Below are 18,896 nucleotides of genomic sequence, written 5' to 3'. Positions count from 1 at the left end.
GTGGGCGATGGGCGGGGGGCGGGAGCGGTGGCCCCAGGAGCCGGCAGTGACCCAGGCCGGTGTGTGATTGAGGAGGGACACGAACGGGCGGGTGCCGGGAAAGCGCCCGTGCTTCTGGATCCTGCCAACGGCCCCTCGGGGGTCGGTGCCGGGGGTCATCCCGGGGTCACTGCCCGGGTTCCGGGGGTCTGTCTCATGGCTTAGTCCCGTGGGTCAGTTCTGGGGGATCAGTCCCGGGTGCAAGTGCCGGGTCGGTGCTGGGGTCGGTGCCGGGGTTGGTACCGGAGTCGGTGCCGGGGTCGGTGCCCGGGTCGGTGCCGCCTCAGGACGCTGCGCGAGCCGCTGGCGCCCCCTGCCGCTTCGGGCGGGCGGCGCGGGGCGGGGCCGGCGGGGCGGGGGGAGTGGCGCCGCCGCGCCGCCAGGGGGCGGTACCGCGCGGGGGGCGGGGCGCGGCGGCGGCGTGTGGGCGGGGCCGGCGGGGGCGGGCCCGGTCCGGTCCGGGCGGGCGGAGGTGCCGGTGCTGCCGGTGCCGCCGGTACCGCCGCCATGTACCGGGCCCTGTACAGCTTCCGCTCGGCCGAGCCCAACTCGCTGCCCTTCACTGCCGGAGAGACCTTCCTGCTGCTGGAGCGCAGCAACCAGCACTGGTGGCTCGTCACCCGCGCCGGCTCGGGCGAGACGGGCTACGCGCCGGCCTCCTACCTCCAGCGGCTGCAGGTGGGCCGGGCCGGGCGGGGGTGGCTCTGCCGGAGGTCCCGGGGCTGGGCGGCGCTGCCCTGGCCCCTCGCGGGCAGCGGGGCTTTGCTGGCCGTCCCAGGCTGGGTTAGTGCCGGGGCGGTGGCAGAGCCCAGCCCCAGCCGCTCATGCCCCTCGCGTGTGTTCTCCGGGAGCCGCTGGCCCAGCTGGGGAAAGGGGTGCGCGATTTCTGTGGCCGTGGCTGCCCCTGCCGTGTCTGCGGCAGGCGGGAACGGTCTGGGACACCGTGGGATGGGAGTCCCGTGGTGGCAGGGGGGCAGGAGACATCTCCCATGGTGTCAGGTTTGGGGAACACCAGCCTTGCGGGGCAGGGACAAAGTGAGAGCTCAGCACGCTCATCCCTAGGAAGCGGGTTGGATACGGATCTCCAGGGCCTGAAAGTCTGACGGGCTGTTCACTCCTGCAGAACTGGGAGAGGAAGATGGGAAAATCCCTGGGAGATGCTGAGGGGGATTTTCCTCCCCGGAGTAAACTTGATTGCAGGTAAACCGGGGTGTCCCGGCCAGCAGCTGTGGTTGGTGTAAGTTAGTGGCACTCCTATGGCCCTTCCCGTGCTGGCTGTTCAGCCTGGGGGCTCCGTGTGTGTGGTACCCCCACAGTGAGTAGTGAGGGATGATTGTCCTCCTTCCACTAACACAGCACGACACCCACAGCACACCCCTGCTGTCCTGGGGGCCTGGAGAAGCCCTGGCAGCACTGACAGCCAGGCTGGTGATACTGGGCGTTACCCAAGGTCCGAGCACCTGCTGTGGCCCTAACTGGGGTCAGAGGATGGAGTGCACCTTTTACTGCTGGGTGTGGGCACTGTGCCATGCAAGAGCCAAGGGAAAGAGGTTACATGGGGCTTGTACAGTGCAGGGGCTGCTTAGTGGGAAAACATTGCTTCTAAAATTAGAATAGGCATTTCATATAGAATTAATTCATGGAGGGGGCCATGAATTTTGGTACTTCTGGGCTACAGGATAGCTGTGGGACCTGGATACTGAAGACTCTTTGCATCAGTGAATGGGTAACTGCACAGAAATGCATGTGAATGTTACAAAGGGGCCTTTTGGAGTCTGTCTGAAAATGGTGACAACCCTCTTTATTGTAGTGTGCTGCTGCTGCTCCTTCAGATGCCATTGAATTTCTGATTAGCAGTAACTGAGGCTGTAAGTAAGTGTGGGTGTGGGCTTTGCAGAGCACTCCAGTGAGACAAGCATTAACAGGAGAGTTTGTATGTGTGTCAGGGCAACACCAAGTCTCTTTGATGGCCACTTGGTCCATCCATCCTGTGAAGCTGGGGCTCTTCTGCAGCCTGGCAGGATGGCCTGACGGAAAGGGACATCTTGTGTATCAATAAGCCCTTAATAAGCTCTTTACAGGAGCTATTTAGTTACAGAGCAAAGACCTTATTAACTGCTAGATTTTAAAACCCCACAGTGGCATAGCTCCAGGTTGCTGCTCATGAGTTTCCTCTCTGCAGTCTCTTGCTTCATTTGCTTGTGTGGCATGACGTCTTCTCGCTGCTGTGGGTGCAGGAGCCTTCTTCTAGGCTGCTCACTCATACCAGTTTTTCTTGCAGGTACCTTGCTAGTATGCATCTCAAAATCTTACAGGAAAAGTATTTATTCTATGACTTTACATTCTTTTCTAACATTATATTTTGCTGCAGCCCCAACACAGCTTGCAGCCTGCCAGGCTAACTCCTGACATGTTAGTAATGCACTGATATTAAAGCAGCATTGCTGGTGACTTTGTGAGCATTCCCTCTAGCTCAGCTGTAACTTTCCCAAATGCCTTTAGACCTTGTTGTGGGAAACAGTCTTCCCTGCATCTGCTCAGCTGTGTTTTGGCCATTAAATTTCCAGCACCTGAATTTGTTGATGATGTGTGAAGCAGCAGGATCTAATTTGCTGCTCTGCAGTTGCAGTCATCCTGCGTGTCTGTGACTGACTTTCTGCTGTTACATCTTGCCAGCTCTGAAGAGCTGATGTGAAGTCAAAACATGTGTTTATTCATGGTAGAAAGCATCTGCTCACCAAGAATGTGCTTGAGACTGTTTGCTCAATGTCCAGGAGGAGTGCAAACATTTGTCGCCCAGTTTTGTTTTAATAAGGGCACAGAGACCAATTAGTGCCAGTGGTTCGGGAGGTAATTAATGCTGCCCCAATCACAGCAGGGAGAAGCACCGCTAATGATTGGTGTTAGCAGGGAGAGAGCGTGGCCAACAGGAGTCACCATTGTAAAGGTAAGCTTGGCCCTCCTCAGCAGTGCAGTGAGGCTCCAGGTGAGCAATAGGTTGGGAACAGTCACAGCCCCTCACAGCAACCTCACAAGGGAGGCTGGGACTGCTCTTGCTGCTGAGCACTGTTAGGAACATTTTTTTTCTTCTGAGCTCCTCTTACGTTTCAGGGTTGTTTTTTTCTCAGCTTTCACAGATATGGGATATTGATGCCTTGGCTTCTCTAAGAGAAGAAAATAATTCCCAGTTATTTTTTAATGCTTATTTTTGTCTGATGTCTTTTTGCAGGATTTTGTATTGAAATCCTTGTGGCTCGGTATTGCTGTTAAAGGAGAGTTAGTTGTAGGGGGGGAAAAGCTCCACCAACAAATCCATCTTAGAATGCCCCTAAGAAACAAGTTGGGGCCCAGCCAGAGCACCAGAAGGTACAGATGATGTGAAGTTAATTTGAGTCAATTAGAAACGCCCAACTTCAGCTGATATTCCTGCTGATTTTACTCTTCTGTAGTTCCCTTTTAGCTCCTATTTGGGTTATTAAGAGTCATTTCAAGCTGAGTGCCATTCTGGGGGTAGATGCTGAGGCCATAAAACAGCGAGAGGGGAGGATTGGGCTGTGCTGCTGAATGGGGCAGCTTGTGGACTGCACACAGAGAGAGTTGCTTGTTGAAACAGTGGCCTCAGATATGGCTTTGCCCTGGCTCTGCATGCCCTTGGTGGAGATCTTGGGAGGCCTTGACACCAGCAGGCATGATAGTGCCCAGCAAGGTCATGTACTCAGGGGCTGTGGGTGCTGCTGCCAGACAAGTGAAAATGTGTTCCTAGCACTGTGCCAGTGACAGAACGAGGATAGTGGCCTGCAGCTACTGGTGGAGCAAGAAATGTGCTAATATCTAATGCCAGGTGAATACTGCTGCAGCAAAACTGTCTGCTCAAGTGCCAGGCCTTCCTATTGAACAGCAAGGTGCCCGTCAGCGTGAGGTTGGTCTTTAGTCTCCAGCTGTGTGCTGATGCTTAAGTGATGTATGAGTGGCTGAAAAATATGGAGATTAAAATGGAGCTTAGGGTGTCCTCTGGAGTCAGACAGTCACTCCAGAAGATAGGCTTTTCAAAGCTTTATGTGCAGCTGTAAAAGATTCAATTTGGAAAGCTTGCTGAGGCACAGGAAGTTCACTCAGTGTCAGAAAGGGACAAATGCTAAGTCTAGCAAATAATAAGATTCCTTTCTGTGGGATAAATAGCTCTATGTTGATAGAACCTGGAGTTTTGTAATGGGAATGTGGAGTTATTATTCCAGCTCTGGATGAAGATTTCAGGCTGTGGCACAGCAGCACCAGGAGCACGGAGGGAGTGTTTGTCCTGGAGGATGCTGAGTGTGGGTGACACTTGGCCTGCCAGGAAAGCTGATCTGCTCCTGGCAGGACAGGGGCTGGCCGTGGTGCTTTGCTCCTGCTGTGGGACTCACATTCAGGAGCAGCAGGGCTACTTCAGCTTTGAGCTTTGCCTGGCACCACAGCTGATCTTGTCTCGTCTCGTGTCTGCACTGACCCAGGCTGCATTGTCCGTCAATGAAAATGTTAACATTAAATGCTGGGGAGGGCAATGGCAGCTTTAAAATGCTCTATTGGTAAATGTCAGGGGTGCAAAAATAAGTGCTAAGTCACAGGGAGATGTTTCCTGATGAAGTGGGAATGGCTTAGCCTGCTGGCTGTTACAAATTAGCTATTCCAGCTGTATTAAGCCATTAGGAAACAGCTTTGAAATTATTATTGATATCCTTTTCAAAATTACCTTAAATTTATTTGGAATAACTGAAAAATTGTTTGTAATGTGAATTTTGAATTTCTGTTCATGCTTTCACATGGTACCTCTGGAGGAGCAAGAAAAGGTCTGTTTGGGTGCAAAGGTGTGTATGCTGATGGCCAAGAAGCTTTGGACTGTTTGGTGAGAAAATGGAGCCAAGCATAGAGTGTAACAAGCATTTTGAGGATGCCTTGGATTGCTGTTTGCAGTATCTTTTTCTACAAGAATAAACAGACATGTGATAAAAATAAGAGACTGCTTTGTGCAGCCTAGCAACAACTAAAATCCTCCTGCAGCACGAGCAAGTGCATAGTGGCAGAGTACAGGTAGTCCTGATCAGGCAGGCACAGGAGTGGTGTGTCACCTCCCCAGCTGCAAAGAAGACAGGTTTTTGTGAGGGAGTGACATTTGAGCACTCTTTGTTTACCCAAACCATTCTGCCCTATTTCTTGTTGTAGCATTGACCTGTGTTCAGGACAGAGTGAGTGGTGCAGAGTGAGGTAGCGTAGGAGCTGCCTTTTCTTGCAGACCAGGGCATGCCAGGGCTCAGAGTGTGGGTCTCACAGCTCATGGCCACTCCTCCAGCCTGATCCCACATGCTACACCCAGCCCTGCTGTCCAGCCTTCCCCTAAGCTGCCTCTGCTCTTGTGAGCCCCACTCTCAGTTAATTCAGTTCACTGGCTTGCTGGAAAACTCCTTGTTTGTAATTGTGTTGCTTCTCTGCCAGGATCTCATGTGCATTGGTTCAGGGATGGAGCAGCAGTGCCAAGGCTGGTGCTGTGTGGGATCACTGTGGCAGCTCAGGTAGTGTCAAACCTTCTACACTGCCATGGAGACAATGATGGTTGTGGAACACAGAATCGTAGAATAGCTTGAATTGGGAGGGACTTCAAAGATCATGAAGTTGCAGCTCCCCAGTTGGTTGTACATTGTCAATCACAACATAGTTTGGGTTGGAAGGGACCTCTGGAGATCATCCAGTCCAACCCCCTGCAAAGGCAGGGCCACCTGGAGAGGTGACACACAAACATGTCCAGGTGGGATTTGAATGTCTCCAGAGAGGGAGATACTACAACCTCCCTGGGCTTGCTGGAAACTAAGTTTTGGCAGTTGTTGTTAGCTTGAGTTTCTCCCTCTATCTGCTTAAAATCCATCTTTAACTGTGGTGCTCTGTCCCTTGGCAGAGCTGCTCCTGTTGCTCCTGAACAGGTGGTGACTGTGCAGGCTGCTGTACGGACTGTCCCCTGCGCTGGAGCCTGCAGCGTTGTTTGTCATCTGCTGCAGGTTTGACAGAGCTTTCAATGGGCGTGAGAGCTTAATTGCAATACTCACACAGATCCTGAGTAAGTGCTTAGGCTAAAAATAAAGTTTTATTTTGGAGAATGAGCAGCTGGTAGTGCTTTGTAGCTGAGGCTGCGTTTCTTGATACATGCAAGAAAGTGAAAGAACGAAGCATTTTTCTCTGGGGTCTCACCATAGCAGAGATGCTGTTGTGTCAGAGCTGCTTGTGCTTTGAGATATAGTTTTATTCTTGAGACTAAATTACACAGTCAAGGGAATTATAACCATTTCTAATTACTGTAGCTAAACACTTGAAATTTTAGCCAGAAGATCTACAATCTTTCACGGTCCAGAATGATTAAAGAGCTATGGTAATGATCTTTAGTCTTGGCTGTGAAGACATGTTCTTCTCACTTTTACTCCAATTAGAAATAGTTAGGCTTTTTGATACCAGATAAAATTTGTCTTTGTGGCCTGGACACCCAGGTATGAGCAGCATTGGTGGTGTGGTCTCATCACTCCTGTGTCAGGGGTGGAGTGACACTGGTGGATACATGGATGGCTCTGTTGGGCTGGAAATATTAAGCCTGTTTGAGTTGAACAACGTGAAGGCTGCTTTGGTCAGAAGTGATCAGGCAGTAGGGACATGTCTGAGAATCCTTGTCCACTCTTGAGCCATGTGACTGCAGCTCTCTTTGCCTTGGAAGAAGGGCGAGGTGAGGGGACAGACTGGAAAGAGGAAATGTGCCATTTTCTTCCCAGCCTTTGAAGAGGCACTTGCCCAGAGCAGACAGACACAGATTGGTTCCCAGCTTCCCTGCAGGGTCATAGTGTCTGCCAGGTCATTTGCACATCTGCTTTCTAGTGCTGGGCTGTGAGCATTTCACAGTGTTGCACAGGTGATCACCTGCTGTTACTTTGCAATTTTACTGATCAAATCTGTGGTTTTGGGGTTTTTTTTGCCTACTGTATGGTTTTTGAATGTTTTTCATCAGGAGAAGATGGCTAGGCTTTCTTTCCTTGTTTACATCTGGATAATGATGAGCTTTTTATTGCAAGGGGAAGAACTGCCAGCTTTGAACTAGGAACATCCTGCTCTGTTTGTGCTGCTTCATCATTTCTCACAATCCCACTCTCATGTTTCCTTTGAGGATTTCCAGCATCGCATCAGGTGAGCTCCTATTAGAAAAAACAAACACAAACTGCAAAAAAAAAAAAAAAAAAAGGAGGAGAGATTTGTATTGAAAGAAATATGAAACCAATAAACCAGAAAGTTCATGGAAATTGATTTTCTTGTGATTGTTGCTCTGTGTGAAGTACAGAGAGAGCAAGACACTGAAGAGCAGGGAGGAATTAATGTTGCTTGTCTTTGGAGAAAAATGGACTCTGTTAGTGATGATGGGAAAACAATGTGAAGAGTCCTCCTCCTTGCAAGAGAAGAGTAACCTCCATGCTTGGAGCAGCCTCTAAATGAGGAAAGGCTTTGACAAAAGCAGACTATATCATGGTCACTGGCTGACCTAAGGTGATCCCTTGCAAGGCCTTGGGCATACAAATGCCTATGGGGGAGGTCAAATCCTACGGTGTAAAGTGGTATTTACATCTGCCAATGGTTGAAACATAAAAAACAGCTGAACCTGTCTGTTGAGGAGAGCTTTGGAGCAGAAGCAGCCTTCTTTCTATTCTGTTCCTTTTGTATTTTAGCTGTACATAAAAACAAACAGAGTTTATAAGAGCATCCCAGATTTGCTCACTCATGAGCAATTTAAACTTTGTCATTTCTAGACAGGATTATGTATTCAGTGTGTGAGCTGTCAGCCTGGGTATTGGAAGAAGTACGAATTCCAGAAGGGTTTATAAGGAGAGAAGTACAAGCAGCCTTAGTATGCAATTATAGCATTGGATGGTCTGCAAGAAAATTAGACTTCACAGATACTAACATTCTATGTGGCCATTGCCATAACCAAAATTTTTCAAGACACAGGTTCGAACAGAGCTCTGTATTCAGAGATTTTTAAATTAAAATGCATGTGCATTGTGTTTCTTCCTGAGACAAAACTTAAATTGAGGCTTTCATCTTGGCCACATCAGTAAGAGCTGACTCCATTTATTTCACTAAAGAAGTGTATTTCTGTGCAAGCTTGCAGGGGCTGTGAGGGCTGGTGATGTCTGTCTCCCAGAGTTGCTACTGCTTTGTGATGGGTCCCAGCTTCTAGTGGGAAGGAGGTCTTGCTTCCAGGCTGACACTCTCCAGAGAGAAGTGGGTGCTGGCACTCCTGGAGGACCCCACTTTGTGCTTTTTCTGTGAATTGGCACCTGGATCTGAAAAATCCTTGTGGTATTTATAGGAGAAATTCTCATTTGAAATGGCAGGTCACTGGAATTCTTTCTGTGGACCCTGACTGACCTCATTGCCTCAGGCCTGAGTCACAGCAGGAACTGTGGGTCCTGGTCCTGCTTCTGGAGGAGCATCACTTTCCTTCCCCAGCCAGTGGCTCACAAATCAAATTTTGACCTTTAAAAGAGGGTGTTGTCAAACCTAATTTGTCTTGACTTTTTATCACATGGGAAAACCTTTGATTTTAAAACCAGGGTTTTGAAGCTTGTCATGTGAGAAGTGGAACAGAAGACACAATTCATGACTGCAGCTGTTTGTCTTTGCTCCCCTTTGCATTCTCACCACAGGGATATTGAGCACAATTCTGTGGAAATCTCTCAGTGCTAACAGACAAATAGAGTCTTGTCCAAAAGACAGGACCCACCACCTTGGGAGAGGAGGCTCAGCTTCATGTGAGATCATCTGTGTTCGTGCCCTGCACTGCAGAGCTTGTGTGGCAGAGCTGTTTGCTTCCCTTTCAAGAGAAGTAAAACTTGTCCTCTTTTAGCATGAGGTTTAGGCAGGAAGGGGAAGTAAGAGTTTGTCAGCTTTTTAGGATGAAGTGGGAAGTCCATGTTTTTTTTTTTCCCTGGTTATTTGCTTGCCTGGTGAAGTTGTTTAGAAGAAGTTGTCATTCCTATCCTCCTTAGAAGATGCTTCCTCCTGTCCATCTGGACCAGCTAAAAAGGCAGTGTCATCCAGCTGCAAGTGCAGTGAAGCCATTCCTCTGACTCAGGCTGCCTTTCATGCTAGTGGGATGGGCTTTTGAATAGGGATCTCCTGTCATGCCATCGGGGGAATGGGGGGAACATCTGTGCTGCTTTGTCTCCCTTTGCTGCTTAGGCTGGGGTGGTGTGTGTGTGAAAGTGGTCTGCAAGGTGTTGATTTTTTCTGTAATCTGGAAATGCCACCATAGACTGGTATTTTAGGTTGTTCAGCTGCTCAAGAGTTATAATTAAAATTTTTTTTTAGAAAATCAGGCTGTTGGCATGCTAGATAATTCAAGGCTGTGGGTCATTTCTTGCTAAATCACAGGTTTAAAGTTCAGATTAGATATTTTCTAAGTATTAACTACTAATTATTTCTTGGGGTTTTTTGTAGTACAAGTAGGGACAATGCCTTGTAGTATGGAAACCTTAGGGCAGGCCTCAACTCCAAAGCTTCTATTATATTGAACAAAAACTAAAGGGTTAAGGGAGAGGGTGAGGCAGGAGCTGCAGAGATAGACACTCACCCACAAGGAGGCAGGAATTGCTGGGATGATGTCTTGAAAAGGTCTTTGAATGCCTGTCCATGAGGTTTGTGCCTGGGGCCATACCTCCTCAGCTACTGAGGTAGCTGGGATGTCATCTCCCACTGTTCCTACTGCTGCTCCCCCTCCACTGCCCTTGAGCTGACTGGCTGGGAGGCTGAGCTCAGCCTCTGAGCTTCATCCTCTTTCTCTGGAGGTGGGAAGAAAGCCTTGAGGGACCACACAGGTGCCTCTCACCCACTTGCACCTGGGGGATGGAAGTGGTTGGGCATATTTTTGGGATGGAGGGCTCTTTGTTAGCAGAGTTCACTCAATGTCTGTGTGCTGCAATAAGAAGCAGGGCAGCTCCTGTGGAAACCAGATGGCTGCCTGGAGACATCAAGTTGAAGCTCTCCACTGAGCAGACAAATGCAAACCTCCGTGGCCTCTGAATCTGATGTGGTGACAATTCCTTTTTGTGTAAACGCGGTGAGTTCTGTGCCCTTCCAGATTGTCACTGATGTTGGAGACAGGCATGCAACAGAACACATTGTCAGCCAAATTCTATTGTTGGGCACCCCCTTTTATAGGGCTCTGTGCAGGCAACAAGGGAGCTGCTGTGGGACCCGTGTGGTGGCTTGGCATGACTGCAGGGCACTCTGGTGGCAAAGCGGCGTGCCACGGTTTCGGGGTTTAGTGCGGCTGTCTCACCTGTCCCCTCTCCCACGTGCCTGTCTCACCTGTCCCCTCTCCCACGTGCAGTGCCCATGCCTCCTGGTGCCTCACCTGGTGCCCTGTCCTCGCTGTGTGCCTTGGTGGGAGGCACCCAAGGTGTCCCCACCGCCGTCCTCGTGTCACACTCGGTCTTTAACTGCCTTAGTAAGTCTGTAATGAGCCCTGGGAGCTGGGAGCAGCTTTTGCACATGGGAAATGAGCAGTCTAACAAAGGCAGGTTTTTTTGTTCACTGCCTCGGGAAGTGAGGAAAAAAGGATTATGGCTGTTTTGCTGCCCGAAGCACATTGTCCTATGAGGACATTCCCCTCCTGTCCCCATTTCTTTGTGTTTTCTGAGGAGTCTGTGCTAGTCTAAGCTGCAGAAGGAGATGGGATTATAAACTGCAGCTAAAGCAGAGGCTGGTTTTCTCCTGAAGATAGTGTGGACACTAATGAATTGCTTCTGTGACTCTTACTTCCTTATAGGTGAAATGTCAGCAAATCCAGTTCAACCCTTTAATTTTTTTTAAGATAAAAAGCTCACTGAACAAACCCCAGAATTTGTTCTAGAACTGAATCTGGAGATAACAGCAAGTTAGCCTTATTCCTTTGATGAACAGAGCTAAACTTGCAATTCTCAAGCTACTTTTGTAGGTCAATGGAAACTGTCAGTCTGCTGAAGTTTTGCAGCACAGAAAAGTAGTGTTCTGCTGTCTGCTAGTCAAAAACAACTGCAGGATCTTTAGTTCAAGATTTTCTGGGGTTTATTTTGGCTTGTGCTGTTGTCTTTATGATCACACATGTAATAGTGTAAGACACTGCTGCAGATCTCAGTGGTATCTTCACTGTTTTTGGGGTATGAATTAGCTTTAGTTTTATCACTGTCCCCATAAAGCATGATTGCATTGACTTGCTGGATTTGGTGAGAGTCAGGAATAGAAACATCAGCAGAAACCCAACCTACTTTAAGGAATAAATGTGCGTGCAGAAGCAGCTCTCAGCTAACAAGGATGTGTGCACACTTGGGTATTTTGTCTGTGACCAATTAGCATGATCTCCCTCTTGACAGTGCGATGTGTATGGAGTTTTCAACCCCTCTGATACGTCCTCCATTGCTGCCCTACACCTGCACCCTCAACAGTCTGTAAATGGCTTTGCTAGAATTAGCTGGCACACCTAACTTGATGGAATTCTTGTCTGTAGCACTGATAAGCCAAAAGCACGAATAACATCCTCTGTTCCATAGTGCTACTCTGAACATGTTAAAATATATAGCCACCAAAACCCATGGCACAGGATCCTCTTTTGGAGGATATTCCTTCTTGCCATAGCTTTACTGTGGCCCACCTGAAAGCAAATGAGCATGTGAGGGTTATCTTTTACACAGAGTCTGGTTGTTACATTGTTTAAATCCCAGCATGAGTAATTTGTACCAGTCTAAAGTCATGAACAATCCTAGCAGCTGGAAGAAGCCCGCTGGGTCTGGACATGCTGTTCTGCATAGGTGGAGGACTTATTTGGGATTCCCATGCTGGGAAATACGTCCCCACCAAAGGGGAGATGTGTTTGCTCAATGCTGGTGGGAGCTGTTCAGTACAGCTTGAAAATGTTGGGGAGAAGCTGGTTGGGTATCCTGGGGTTTCCCAGTACTGATGTTTCAAATCTTTGTTCCTGTGACCCAGAGGGAGCTGTGGAGAGAAGCAAGGTTGCTTGTGAGATCCATATTGTGGGAACATTATATGGGCATCTGCTTTGGAGAAACCTTGTCAATATGTTGCTGTCTTGGGTCCCTGACCTGAAACATGATTAGCAGGAGAAGTGCTCAAGGACCTTGGTTTATCTTTTGTGCTTAGGGGTTGTGTGAAGGGATGATAGTAAAAGTACTGTTGGCAAGTGATCCCTCCACCTTCAAATGAGTTTTGCTCCATGAGAATGTGGAGCTGCTGTCTTTGAACAAAGGGGCAGCATAAACCCAGCCATTCTGTATTTGCTTGGAGCCATTTTACTTCTGGTAAAAAAACGCTCAGGTTTTTCCATATGGTGATCTAAGGGTCATTTTATTTCAGAGGAGGTTGCATGTGTGATCTGATCATACAACTTGGTAAGTTGAGTTTCAGGTAGGATGCACCAGTAATTTGAGGAAAGGAAATGCTCATTACAGAGGAAAATGCTGGGTTTTCTCTATAAGTTAGTGTGTTCTGCTCCTGCCCTGCTGGCTTTCTCTTTATTTTGGGTGTGTGTTACGAATGGATGGGGTTTAGATAAGTCCTTGCCTTTTGCCCAGGCTTCTGGCAGCAGGCAGTAACTTTATTGAGGTAACCAGCACCCCAAAATCCACTCTCATTCACAACTTCTTTAATAATGGGTGATTTGGTCTATTATATATATTATTTATTTAATAGACACAAAACTAACAGACATAAGACTTAAACTAATACTAGAGGGGAATAAGGACAAAAAGAGACTACTAGTAGATATGTACAGCTTGGAGTTAAAGCTACCTATTAATATTACAGCTAGTGAAGAAATAATATAACTTAGGATTCAGTGTATCTTACCATCCAGTTGTTGATGGGGCATACATTGAGATCCTTCCCCCCAATTCCCAGGAAACCAACCACGGAATCTGCATCCAAACTCTGGGGGGAAGTCTTGAACACTTGTTAGGGTGTGTGTAAGAGGCTTCTTCCTCTGTGATAACTTATATATCTTTTATAGCTTGTAAAACAGTGTCTCTCAGTCAAGAATATTTCTTTTATCTCTTCCCACATCTGCTCTCCAGGCTAAGACATACATTCTCAGCTGAGGCCTGAGCTTTTTTGGAGCCAGAGATGACCCCTTGCTGGGCCTTTCAGCCAGGTTCTCTCTATGCACCAAGTACCTGTGGTAGAGGAGGGGAGGGGTAGATGTCCTGCCACACTGTGCAGGGGAGCTGTGTCCCTTCATGGCAGAGAAAGCCATGCTTATTCTTCATGTAGAGTCCAGAACACAGAAAAATTCTTTTCTATCCAGACTGTTAACTGATCCTGCAGCAGTGAGCTGCCTTTGATCCTCCTGACTAGAATGATCTTTGGGGAGAACTTTCCAGGGCTTCTCTCAGGTTTGCTCACAGTAATGCAAGACAGGTTTTCATCTCACAGTGACAGCTTAGCAGAAAAGAGCCTGGGCTGTGCCAGGTCTGGCAGTCTGATCCTGGTGCTACTCAAAAGATCCTGAGGATTCATGTCTGGTTTACTATTTTGTGCAATTTACAACTGTCCAGACTAAAACTGGCTGATGACTTTTCTGTGGTAACCTCTTAAGGATGAAATCTCTTCTCCCTCATTGATGGCTTTATTGGAGTACATGTGGTTGTTCATCTAGTGGATACCAGAAAGCAGCACTTGTTCTCCATGTGGCAGACTCCAATTGTTCTTGCCAAACCCACAGGCTCTGCACTTCCTTGGATGGTGGCCTGTGCACCCTCCTTGCCCCTTCTCCTTCTTGCCTGGCCAATGTTCCTGGGTTGCAGACCTGTGCCTGCTGCCTGTCTTCCCATGTTCACTGGGACTGAGACAGCAGGTCCAATTAATTTTGCATTTCCCCATTTTCTGTCTGTATAAGAGACACTTTTTAATTTGCCCCTGGTTTTAGGTTTGGCCAACACAGTTGTTATGCCCAAAGCACATCATAACTCCAGTTTGCTGCTTTCTCACTCTTGCCAGAGTGCTGGTCATGGGACAGGGAGGATTTGGGAAGAAAAGCTGATAAATCATAAATTCCTGTGTGAGATGAATCACGAGTTATTACCTCTTTCTCAAACATGTAACTGCAAGCTGTTATATCAGTGCCAGTCTGTGGCATGCAGAAAGAAAGTCCCTTTTGGTTAACACGTACATATGGGCTCTTCTGCATGTGTCTTTGGGCATCAGTTGAATTAACAGTGTAATTGGATATTTTTCCTGCTTGAGCCCTGGAGACTTTTACTTACTTGATCCTCATGTACTGGAATGTGCTCCAAGGCAAGGGTGATTGGGAAGGGAAAGAGTTCTCTCAATTGTGGTAGAAATCTGAATTTTTTCATCCTAGGTTTTATATAACTGTCACCTTTCTGGCATTTTGCTACAGTCTCTGCCATGGAAATAAATTGTGGGGGGAAACTGAGCTTTCCTCTTTGAATGCCAGAAAAAGAGCCAGGACTTGCAGAGTTTTCCAGTCTTGTTCTTTCCTCTGGGCTTTGACCTTGCTCCTTGTTCTGGCAGCTCTTGGCAAATCTGATTAACTGCAAAGAGAGTTTCTGTGGTTGGATCTTCATCCCACATCCATGTTTTTGCCAACTCAATCAAAACAAAGATGGGCTGAGATTAGCACCTTGCATTCTTCCCAGCACTCTGGGAACTTAGAAATTAGTTGCATTTTTGATCATAATTAATATAGGGGTTGTCTTATAGACCTGTGCTAATTGTGTGCAAGTGATCTTGGAGCTGTGCTGAATCTCAGTGAGCAAATCACATCTGTAGCAGTTTTTTGGCTACAAACTGAAGACCACACAAAGTGTGGCAAAACCCCTTCTGTTGGGCTTTTTTTTTGACTTCAGAGGCTAATATGTCAAAAGTCTTGGTATACTTCTAGTGCTGCCCTGCAGTATGTTTCCTTTCACCTTGATAGATCCTGGTTCATAATCCTGCATTTTCATCAAAGTAGAGGTTATCTACTGTTTTCTTTTTCAGTGTAGATGAAAACTCGAGTATGTGTATGTATATACATTTTATGTTTGTGTATGTATATACATTTTATGTTTATGTATATGTCAGTAGAAATGTAAGTTTTCCTGCACAAATGCCACATTGATGATGTCAGATACTGACTTGACTTGACAATTGTGTGCAAAATGATGCTGAACAGGTGATCCTAAAGAGAGGGGCAGCTCTGTTGTCTGACAGCTGCTCACCTGGGGCAGGCTGAGCCAGGGAAGCCCCTGGAGCATTGAGAGCAGTAACAAAGCAGCAGGGAACAGCAAGATATATAAGTATGTGTTGATTGTTTTATTTTAAAAAATTCTGTCTCTGCTTTTATCCTTTTAGACTGTTTTGGCATGAGACATGTGTTCTGGTTACTGGAGAGTGAAAAATTATGTGGGGAAGGAATCAGTGGCCGATTCTGGTCATTGTGGCCAGTAAACAGGGTCTGAGCGTGGCTGGAGAGACTGAGGATGAAGCATTTCCCCCTCAGGAAGTACAAGCATGCAGTGCTGGGTTGCATGCATTCTGTTGTCCCTCAGCCTGTCTCTGCCCCCTGCTCCCTGACTCCAAGGCTTCCTGCTCTTGGGAGAGAAATTGGTTGAGGTTTGGTTGCTGCGCATCCCTCTGCTGCCTTCAGGGTTCTGTTTGTTCAGAATGCCTCTTGTGCCTGCCCTGTCCCTGGTTAGTGTATCTCTTTGCCAGGAGCTTTGGCTTTTGCTTTAGCTTGATTTGCACAGCTTAAGCCCTTTCCCTGGCTATCCTTTCTTTTCATTTCCCATTTGTGCCGGCTGCCTGCTCAAGCGGCTGCTGTCAGCACACAGTGGAAAAACACGGATCCGTGAGAAACGCGCTGTAGCATATCAGCAGGAATTCCTGGGCTGCTTCTGGGCTGCCTCTTTGTCAGGGGAGCTCAGCCATGTCTTTGTTTTCTCGCTAGCGAGTCAGAGATGCTGCAGGTTTGTTTGGAGCTGTACTCATCTTTATTTGCTCAGTAACCAGGGCAGTTGCCCATTGTTTCACTTGTGTTTTTGTTGTGTGCTTTTATGTGCCGTGAGGCACAATATCTTCATGCTGGCAAGAATAAGTTAATGCATCTCTCTTAGCCAGCAGCCTGAGGACTAAAAATTTCTGATTTGGGCTGCAAAAAGGGAAGGGAAAGGAGCTGAATTTTCCCCAGCAATGCAAAAAACCAAAATTCAGCCCATTTGTTTGAGCTGTGTGGTCCCAAAGGGGGAACTCTGATCTGGCACATCACTGAGCCGTGGACAAAGGATAGTTGATATTTGTAAATTGGTGCTGTGATCATTTCAATCTGGAAGGAATAAACATGCAGACAGTCTGGCGGTGACTGGGGGTGAAGGGCATGTGACCTAAGAGGTGGCGTTCCTCTCTGATTTGTGAAACAAAGAACCAGCCTGTGCCTGTGGATGCCAGCAGGATAAATATACTAATTTCACCAGTGGTCCGTGTCAGTGCAGCTGCATGAAAACTGAGCTGTCACTGGAGACAAAACTTTGTCTGTCCTTTGTTGTCATGTTGTGAAAGCTGGGGCAATGAGATGAGGGTGAAGATGAGCAGCCCTGCCTGGGCACCCCTCTGGCTGCAGAGGCAGCTGCAGGCATGAGGGCACCGATTCCTGCACATGCAGAAGGGTAAATGCCCTTGATCACTAATGAATGGGGAGGTAGGAGGAGAAAAAAAGCTATGTTTTCTTGGATCAGCCCCCTGTGGAGGCAAAGAAAAGCCTGCCATAAGTTAATGGGCCACTTTCATAAATGTGGGAGCCTTGTGCACTGCAGAGTGGCTCAGCCTGTCTGAGCTGATGCAGCTGTCAGCCTGTTTGTCTAGAAAATGCTTTTCTGAAAGGTATGATTATTCTAGACTGTTGAGCAAGTTCTTCTGTGTGAGTGCATTTAAACAACACTAGTGGTACATGTGGAAAGATTACAAGGAGAGAGGGGGAAACATTTCTGATAGCCTGGGGAGGGCAGGAGAGGAGGTTGTTCTGCCTGTACAACAAGGACACCTGCAGTGTCTTCTGAATTGCTCAGGTCTCTCACCAGCCTGTATGACACATCTGTGCAGGTGTGCTCCTTCTGGGGAGACTGCTCCTTTTGGGGCAGTGAGGATGAGAGCAGTGTGAGGCATGGGGATAGATGCATTCCTGTCTCTGCAAGACCATGCTTAGGTACTCACAAGGCATTCTGGAAGGTTACTTCTTAAAAGCTTGTCTTTGGCCCTGGGAAAGGCATCCTTCCCCAACCACCTTGGGGTGTGCAAATCACCCCAAGGCAGTGCTGAGGTCTGGCTCTGTCCTCATCAGGTGGGGAGGAAATTAGCAGCAGGCTCTGGGGATACCCTTTGTTTGCTTCTGTTATTAGCAAGGAGTGAGGAAATAATGATTTATTAATGCTTCTGTGATTTTCCTGCACCAGGCTATGAAGGAAGAAATTTAGTTTCCTGGCTGATAGTCATGGCTCTAATTGAGCAGTACCATGTTCCTGGCAGAGCAGCTGGCCTGTGGGGTGCTGGTGGTAGCCCTGGCTCTCTGATACAGTGCCCATGGCCAGTATGGCCTGTGATCACCAAGGGTCACTTCTCTGCTGTCACCAGGGTGGTGGAGACAGGCTGTGTATAGAGCCCAGCATTTCTCTGCTGCAGTGTTGTTTGATTATACCAGAAATATCTGATAGAAGGGGTGGTAGCCACTCCTTTCTGGGGTGAAGCACCGGTGGGAATGTGTTATCAATACCTCAGCAAATACTCCTTGATCTTTGTGGTATGTTGGGCAGGAGGCTGGTGCCTCTTGGCCACAGCCTGGGCACCATCACTCCCTGCTGACCAAGGAGTGCTCACCCTGTGAGGGCCAGTGCCTTCCACTGCCATCTCTGCCCTGTCCCTGCCACCTTTTCTGCCTTCCCAGGGTGGCTGGCATGGCTGTGCCTGTGCCTGGCAAGCCAGTAAACTGGTGGAGGACACAGTTAACAGCTTGCGTGCTGCAGTGGTTGCTCAGGGCTCTGCCAACCCCCACCATGCAGCATCAGTAAATCCAGCTGAATTCCTGGGCTTTGCTTGGTAGTCTCCTCTGGCAGCCCTCTGTACAGCAATGCCCTTTTCATGCATTCTCTTGCTTCCATGTGAGCCTTAGCTTATGAACAGGGTTTCATCTGTGTAGCCCAGAGCATAGGATGGGGCAGGACTGCAGCACAGGACTCTGCAGGACTTTGGAGCACCCAGCCCTGCCTGCACTCCAGGGCTCTGCTCTTGCTGCCACTTTGTGGCCTCTCTCCTTTGCAGGCTGCAGAGCCATGCGTGGCCAGGGCTGCCTGTGAATGAGTGAGCTGGAGGTACTGCTGAGGACGTGCCTGCCTGTCTCAGCTGCCAGCATCCTCAGGAATGGGTGCTGGATACAGCAGGATTCCCCTGTGCTGCAGAGTGACTGATCTCCCTGGATTGCAGGGGGAGAACAGCGAGGCACTGCCCAGAGTTGCTGTGAGCACGTAATCCCTCGAGTCCTAGGGAGGAGGAGATCATAGGTGAGACCTTGGCAAATCAGACTTTTGCCCTCTTGCAACCTGTGCTCATTTCAGCTGCAATGTGCTTTTTCATCCATCCCCCTTTAAACAAAGCAGTGCCATTTTGATTAACCCAAGGAGCGTGCAGATTCCTCTGACTCACATGATCCATCCAGGATACTGATACTTACTTTTAAACTTTATGACTACGAAGCAGGGGATCCCTGATGGTGGCTGTCCCGCAAATCCAGAATGTGGGGCAGCCCCTGTGCTGAA

At 48.3% G+C, this 18,896-nt stretch overlaps 1 protein-coding gene across 1 annotated transcript in view; it reads left to right on the top strand.

The window, feature by feature from the left end:
• The first annotated feature begins 453 nt into the window (after positions 1–453).
• Positions 454–18,896, top strand: part of NCKIPSD (NCK interacting protein with SH3 domain) — a 50,039-nt gene continuing 31,596 nt past the window's right edge. The window contains exon 1 of the mRNA XM_071439687.1: positions 454–717. Within this exon, the coding sequence (XP_071295788.1) occupies positions 547–717 (171 nt within the window). The 5' untranslated portion in view covers positions 454–546. The remainder of the gene's footprint in view (positions 718–18,896) is intronic.

This window comes from Agelaius tricolor, unplaced genomic scaffold, assembly GCF_023055355.1.
Source record: "Agelaius tricolor isolate 1412-34295 unplaced genomic scaffold, bAgeTri1.0.p SCAF_14, whole genome shotgun sequence".
Taxonomy (NCBI): domain Eukaryota; kingdom Metazoa; phylum Chordata; class Aves; order Passeriformes; family Icteridae; genus Agelaius; species Agelaius tricolor.
Note: the sequence above shows the minus strand (reverse complement) of the source record. Positions and strands in the feature narration are given on the sequence as shown.